This window comes from Meleagris gallopavo, chromosome 4 (genome assembly GCF_000146605.3).
Source record: "Meleagris gallopavo isolate NT-WF06-2002-E0010 breed Aviagen turkey brand Nicholas breeding stock chromosome 4, Turkey_5.1, whole genome shotgun sequence".
NCBI classification, from domain to species: Eukaryota; Metazoa; Chordata; class Aves; order Galliformes; family Phasianidae; genus Meleagris; species Meleagris gallopavo.
The window spans coordinates 36,136,085-36,143,994 of NC_015014.2; the positions used below are offsets into that span (position 1 = coordinate 36,136,085).

Here is a 7,910-nt window from a genome sequence, read left to right on the forward strand (position 1 = left end):
AAAGGAAAGGAAAATGGCAGGAAATAACTTGCTTAACTTTACCAATATAGCACAGCCACACATACATTACCAAAGCTGTAACAAACAAAATCAGGACACCATTAAAGAAAATAATAATAAAAAACAACAACAACAAAAAAACAACCCACTAACAACAAAATTTAAAATTAAAAGCAGAAGAAACACAGTGAAGTTACACAAAGATAGGCATCTCAAGATTGTTCAGATGTTACAAATCAATGCTCAAATAAAAAAAAACAAGAAAAGAAGGGGAAAGTATTAGAACTGATTGAAAGTCGATTTCCTCTAAGAGAAAGCCAGTATTAGCAAACTGTCAGAATAACATTCAGTTAACATGTTTTATTTATTTTTTTAATTAATAATCAAAATAAGAGTTATAAATAATTCTGCAATAATCTAAAATATGATCAAATATGTAGATATCTGAATCAGCTGCAAACCGGCATTTCATCAAAGGGGATTTCACACCTAAACAATGAAACAAACATCATTTGGTTTTAAGAGGCATGGTCCTTTCCTTGGAACATCCTCATGAACAACTAATGAATTGACTGAGGAAGGAGAAGAGAGAAGAAAAGGAGAGGAAAAAAACTGTGAATCAACTTAGAAGTGATTTCAGAGTTTTTTAAAAAATGTAATGTATGGCAACCAAAAATCAGACAGTCACGCTAGACACATACATACAGTTTATGTAAGGCAAGTTATTTCCATGCAAAGCAAAGGTGTTGCAAATGCTTCTGTGTATGTAGTTTCAGTTAAAAAAAAAACAAACAAACAAACAATAGCTTTAAAATTAATCTCATAAAATAAAGATATATGAAAGTATTATTAAATATACTGTGGTGAAATATTTATATAATCTGTACAACCAATATAGTAAATTGAATGCAGGTAGGTCCTGGTATGCCATTGCTAACTACTGAGAATGTTTAGTTTCAGGAGGGAATACTAGAAAATGTACACAGAGCAGAATGAAACAGTAGAGCAATGAAGCAATTTATGAGCAGTAAACAATGCTTAGAAATTGTAGGGAATCGTACATTTCGTTTTTAAAAGGGTAATATATCACATTTCTGCGCTCCAGCCTAAAAATCAAAGTAGTAATGCAAATAAGAAGGTAGGCAATGCCTAATTATCTGCATTTCTTTGAAAATTAACCCTAGGGTAACTGAAATTCCATTCTGCTAGCTGTACCATGGTGTCTGCTTTCCACTTTGAGAAAACTGGTTCTCCTTGTGTATAGAACAGAAATCAGATATTGCTAATGTTTTAAATCATTATGTATGCTACTTCCCACCAGGTTATTAGCTGTTTTTGTCAGCCTGATGTCTTTTGTTTTCTAGCTGAAGAATTTCAGTTTTAGAAAAAAGGAGATCAAAGTAGAATAGTTATCCATTTGATATCTGTGACTTCGGTGCCGTTGTCTTTCTAATTAGAACATGCACCTACTATGCTAGGAATAAACAAACAGCAAAATGCAAAGTAGAATAAAGGCAAGAAATTGCACTTTAAACTACAAACAAGACAGTCACTGTTTTCCAGAGTCATTTGAAAAATATTAGGCACACTCTTCAATTTGACTATATATTTGTTTAATTATGTCTTCATTAAAAGAGATCTTTGACAGTATTTCTAATAATAATAGCCTAATTCTGTATATACAAAGGGCTTATATGTTGTACCAAGCTTAGCTTTCAGTCATATTTCACCACAGTAAAGGGCGGGAAGGGAGGGTTAAACAGCCTGATTACTTTTGGCAGTATCACTTTTTTTGCATGCTTATATTTCACAGTTTAATGAAATATATTAGTATACTAATCGTGTTTTCATTAAAAATGATACTGTCATTTATCTCAAATGGTAACAGTGTGTATCAACAAGTGGACAAGAGAATGGAAGGATGAGCATTCATACAAGCAAAATAGCAATAGCAGGATCACTAGGGATGTCAAAGGAAAGTAAGTTCTTAGATGAACTCTTTTAAGCTTACTTGTTAATTTACACGTTAAAATGTATTTAATTGGGTAATTGCTTTGATATTACATTGCTTTCTGTTACGTTTTAAATGTATCAATGCTATTAGCAATAGTTGTTAAAGTTTAATTCACTTTCATGCTTAATTGTATTCTTTACCATCTTTCGTACAAACTACATTATAGTATTTTTAAAAGTAAAAAGAAAATCTTACTTTTTTCTGAAGTCATATCAACCTGGAAAAGAAGAAGAAAAAAAAAAAGAAAAAAAAAGGAAGATGAAAAAGTTGCAATATAGTAAATGTATACAAAGTCACCAGTGAAGTAATACTGGTTGAGTCAAGACCACTACATACCTCAAGAGACACAGATGTAATGAATGGAACCAAGAATGCCTTCAAGCTAAAGGTAAGCATGGTTTTATTTCAGTGTTTCTAGTAACAGAAAAGTGGTTGCTTTGCTCTTGTTATAATCTAGTAGATGCAAAATCTTTCAATATTTTCTTTCAATGGGACTGGCAGCAGAGAGAACCCAGACTTCTGTATCACTAGGTATATTCAACATTGTTCTTGACTCACTTCTCCTCATCTAAAGCAAAAAGTCCATTAAGATCATCTGAAAGGCATCTACTATGCCTTAGGCCCAGTTTCTTTGCATATATTCATTCTGATGAAGAAATGCAAGTGTAGAAATAACTGTAGATTTGCTACCACCTAGGATTTGATACTATTGATATCTCTAAATGGAAGCAGTGATGGCCTTCATAACCCACCTTTTTTACTTTTTTTTTTTCTTCCAGAGTGCATAGATTTAAGGGCTGTAATTAATATAAATAAATAAATAAATAAATTTCAGACAGAAAAATCAAGTTTAGAAGGAGCACTAAGAACTTAATTTTTCCTCTACCAAATTTGTGCTGGTAATATGACTGAAAAATTAGTTTTGCAGTAGTGCTGATACAGCTGGGGCTAAAGCCTCCAAGATACTATTTAGTGAGTGCTAGAAATGCCCACTTTCATTTAAAACCATTCTTTATAAAAGTAAATGCAATATATTTTCTCAAGTTAGATGTTACTAATTCTTGTTTTTCCAGAAATGGAAAACGAATGTAGGTAAATCACTGGCATGACCTATGTGGTCATACATGTCTTGTAATCACTTAGGCTAACTTCACATTTAGGATAGTTTAATTTTCCTTACTTTAAGTCCATCGTAATTAATCTGGAATTATGTCAGCATATGAAATAATATTACTAAAATAAGAATGAATAAAACAAACTAAAAATCTTTTAAAAAGCAAGATATCTCCACCAGCAGTCAGTTGTTTTTTTGTGTTTTAGTTTCTTAAATAAAAATGCAATAAATCAAAAGATCAGAAAAAAAAATTCTAATATTGTTTACATGTTTTTTATGGATTTTTCTCACAACATTTGGGGACTTCACTGGAAATGCATAAACAGCATTATGGAGGCTAAAAGAATTGTTTTCATTCTTTCAGAATGAAACAATGATCATCTGATAATAAATGTTTCATTCCTAATATATATATAGTGGCAATTAGCTTCTTATAGAAGACAGGTATCAGGTTAAACAAGGAATTTACAGATCTACAGCTAGTAATATTTTCCAAAAAATACTCAGCTCCTGCTTGAATGTATTTATTAAAAACTTGACTACATTTCCATTTGACAGTGCCTATATTTCAGCACTAGAATAGTACTGATATTTACTTTTTGTAATGATAATAAAAAACTACAGTCCACACAACAAAACTTTTGAACTCTGTTCTGCAGTAAATTGCAAAGACATTATACTCTTTGAGGAGTGGGCTAGTCTCACAGAGCTGGCACTTCTTGTTTGCATCCTTAAAAATGTGAGGATGCTTTTCCTTATGTTATTCATGAAGGGGTGAGACCTTAAGAAACATTTGTAACTGCCAGAACAGAGCTGGCAAAGCTGGGAGCTGCTCATATTTCTCCATTAAGATGCAATTCAGTTTATCTTAAAAAAGAAAACTCTGTGTATTTTACTTTGGGTAAATTTCCTTATAACTTCCTGGTTAACACTGAATCTATGCTAGACCTCATTATCCAGTTCATATATTTCTAAGATCCAGTCTGCCAGATGTTATAAATGGACAAGACTCTTGAGTTACATCCCTTTCAATTATACATCCAGTGCATAACTGCAACGTAGTTGCAGATTCCTCACAACAGAGAACTGACTGATGGAGATATTTGTGTTTAGGTCTGTCTCTCTGCCTCCCTTCTCTGCCTCTGGTAGCAGAGGTCTGGTAGCAACTCTGTGTTATTTTTAGAATCAGAAAATTAACCCTACTTTTTTTTTTCCCTCTCTTTTTTTCTTTTTTCTTTTTTCTTTTTTTTGGTGAGGAGAATATTCACTAAATAAACCCACCTATATGATGCTCTTCAGAAGGATAATTTTTAAATACTTTAGCTAAGAAACTTCTTTGGAAGGAATATATACTATTAAGCATCTGTGAAATAAGTGTAAAACTTTCATTTTAATTTGCGGAAAGTGAGACTTGGTAAATTCCAAAGTATGACTGTGAAAGACCCTTTTAAGGTCCACACAGATTTAATCTTCCAAGGTGTATCTATTAATTGTATTTTAATAGTATACGTAAGCAACGACGTGCCGGTATAGCAACATTACCTCTTCTTCTTGTTCTTGGTCTGATTCTGATTCCTTTCAGTTCCAAAATGCCATGCAAAAACAGGAGGAGAAAACAGAGCAGGCAAAATGTAGAATTGTTAGAAGAGCAAGAAAAAGTTATTTCTAACAACATTTCTGATAACACTTAGCATTTAAAAGAAGTCTATACAAAGAAGAAGTCTATACAAAGAAGTTTATGCAATTTCTTGTGTAAAAAGTGGCAGTGTAAAACAAAATGCAACAGAATCCAGCAAATTGCAAAAAAGTTGCTTTTAGGTGTTTTGCTTAACGATGCTTATTTGTCCTGAAATTTGACATTTATGCATGCTTTCACACGTATAAATTGAAGTGAGTAAATATTTCAAGTATTTAAGAGGTTACTCATTTAAATTGAAAGTAGCTTGAGACACATTATTTTTAAATCATACAAAAAAGCTATAATACAATTATATTACATGGTAAAAATACAAAGGAAAAAAAAAAAAACAATAAAAAACACCAACAACATTTTGGTCAAACAGCCTAAGATGTTTCTAAAAAGCATGCTGGTCCTAAGCTGACAAAGAATGGTAAGAAGTACCCTACTTATCACATCATGGCAATAAACTAACATTTTTTGAAAGAAACAAATGTTTTTTAGGATCTGTTCTCTCCCAAACGGAAACCACTCCAATGAGGGTTTCATATGGTCCTGAGCCTGTTATTTATAAATAGTAACTCATGATGGACTTTTCATCTCCTAACTGTTATAACAATACTCAGAAGAATGCAATACTCTGAACAATACTCTGAGCTATTTGCAGATTCCTGACAGCTTAGATCAGATCAGATGTAAAAAGGAAATTTAGCGTCAAAATCAGCGTGACGTTAAAATATATATAAGAAATTATTTTTGGCACTGCTATAACATTTGAAATTCTAGAGCTTGAGAATGCTATGTTTTCAACACTAGCACCACGGATACATAAATGCAGTCACCAAGAAGTGTTATAGCAGAGTCTGTTAACTTTCACACTGGCAAATGATTTAATTTTCAGTCCTTCTATGCTTCATATCTTAAAAACAGGATAAGATCTATAGGCTTGTATCCTTACACTTATATGTCTAAAAGTTAACTTCCTGTCCAGACAGGTGTCACAGGACAGGGTTAGACATTGGGATGTCTTCAGCAACACGAAGAAAGAGACTCAGAAATACTCTCTGAGTTCCAGATGTAGGTGAAATTACTGCACAAAGTAAAATCAGCATATGTCTTGTGCAACGCCAACCATGGGAGCCATGCAGTACAAAATCATCTTCTACTGTCCTCTCTTCTGAGCCCTCAAAAAATGAGAGCTAAATGTGTGAGTACTAAAACCAAGAAATTGACAGCCCTTGTACTGTGTATTTATTCTTCTACAAAATACACGATTACAAAGCTTTAACAATATTTTGCCCTCTTACTTCTTCCTCAGTCACATTACAATGCTGATTACTTTATACCAATATGATTTCACAGTACCTTTGTGTAAACAGGTAACGTGATGTTTAAATTACATATGGCTTGATGAACAAGACCTCTTGTTGATTTTGGCTCCTTCATGAATGATAATCGTCCGCAGGGTTCTTGAGTGGTATCTCGCACCTGGTGGAACATACAGAAAATTAATTAATTGTTCTGGTTTGACTTGAATTAATTTCTGGTTTGAACTGCATACAACCCTTCAAATTATTCAGCAGAAAGAGGATAGAAGAAGTTCATGCATGCAAAAATAATATATTCTCTGAGTTTTTTCTCCTACTTATTTGTAAACGTACATGTAAAAGTATTTGCATCAGAGTAAGAGAAAACACAACCACATGCATGCTTAGACAGTAGAAACTTACTTATAGAGGCAGTGATAATGCTGTCTATCATTGTCTTAAAAGAACAAAGATATTCTGGAGTGGTTCGGCTTCCATAATAACTTACAATACCTGCTGTTCACTGAAATACTCTGCAGACTGAGTGGTAGACAGACTTATTTTCTATTAAGATATTAAATAAACCAAGTCAATTTTCCTCATGTTTGTGCCAATATCAGCAGTAAGTCTCAAAATTCTGGTATTACATATTGTGCTTGTTCATTTGCCTACTCTTTGGCTGAGGGGCTGTACGGTAGTGAAAGATTATACTTAAACAACATATTCTGCAAAATGTTTTCTCAAATACACTAGTGAACTTTATTCTTAAACAAAGAAGTTTGCTGGAATATACTCATAGGTGTGATCATTACAATCTGCAACTGATAATACAGCATGTCATATTTTCAATTTTGCAGTGAATCAGAAATATGTTTCGCAGCTGTTAGCAGAAACAACCTTGGCACTTAGGAGAATAGTAGTGTACTTCTAGCTTTTGTATAAAAAGGACACAAAATCACAAGAGAAAAAACAGAAAGCATTACCTCATACACAGTTTTGTGAACTGACAAAAATGATACAATTAGATAAGCGTGCATTAATTTTATCAGACTGAAAGAACTAGATGCAAAGCCACATGTGCTGGCATAGAGTAGTAAACTATGACAAGTTTTAAAATACCACTGAGAAGGAGGGAGTTTAAAAGTTGTCTAGCAGCAGAGTGAATTTAATTAATGAGGGAGTGGGTTGACTTTCTCCAATTTTTTTGAAGTTTCCATTTCTAATGTATCTCTCTAAAACTGTTTTCCTTAATGACTCTGTTGTCTGAGCCAGACTGAGCCAGCAGAAGAAAAACACAGCTTGCTAGAAAAGGCACGTGAATCTCTGTCCAAAAGAGGTGGCAAAAGCACTGCTTCATATCTGCTCCCTGCAGATCTCATGAAAGCAATGGAGCTCTGTGGCCCATGGTTTTTGCATCGCTGGCACTAGAATCTGGGGCTAAAATATTAGTTCATTTGGTTTTTACTTTTTGTTTGTTTTAGCTTTTGTTTTGTAGACTTCTACTCAAAGATTTTACAATAGTATAGTAGCATAATATATGCTACAAGAACACAATTAAATGATGATTCAAAAGTACTTCATTTTTCCTTTGTTCTCAAAAACACAGTAAAACCATAACTTAAAGTATCTAAAAAAGACCCATACTTTTCTTACAGAACTTCCAAACAAGCTTTGCATTGCTGCTGAAGGGAGTATCATAGCTGAAAAACAACTGCATCTCTCTTTACAGCCATACACCTGGTGTGACAGTCATAGTGGGAAGATTTTTGTCAATTCTTACATCTTTTTTTTTTTTTT

At 33.1% G+C, this 7,910-nt stretch overlaps 2 protein-coding genes across 10 annotated transcripts in view; one reads left to right on the top strand and one right to left on the bottom strand.

The window, feature by feature from the left end:
- The window catches only part of CAMK2D (calcium/calmodulin dependent protein kinase II delta), a 216,376-nt gene extending 214,399 nt beyond the window's left edge, over positions 1–1,977 (top strand). For 3 of the 9 annotated variants that reach the window (XM_010709970.3, XM_019614757.2, XM_019614756.2), the window contains exon 18: positions 1,889–1,974. In XM_010709970.3, the coding sequence (XP_010708272.2) occupies positions 1,889–1,925 (37 nt within the window). In that variant the 3' untranslated portion in view covers positions 1,926–1,974. Of the gene's footprint in view, positions 1–1,888 lie in introns of all 9 variants that reach the window. The other 6 variants (XM_010709974.3, XM_019614755.2, XM_019614758.2 and 3 more) reach the window with 4 other exon arrangements.
- ANK2 (ankyrin 2) overlaps positions 1–7,910 on the bottom strand; it is a 154,654-nt gene that overhangs the window by 23,052 nt on the left and 123,692 nt on the right. The window contains 3 exon segments of the mRNA XM_031553101.1: positions 2,210–2,231; positions 4,671–4,703; positions 6,172–6,294. Coding sequence (XP_031408961.1) covers positions 2,210–2,231; positions 4,671–4,703; positions 6,172–6,294 — 178 coding nt within the window.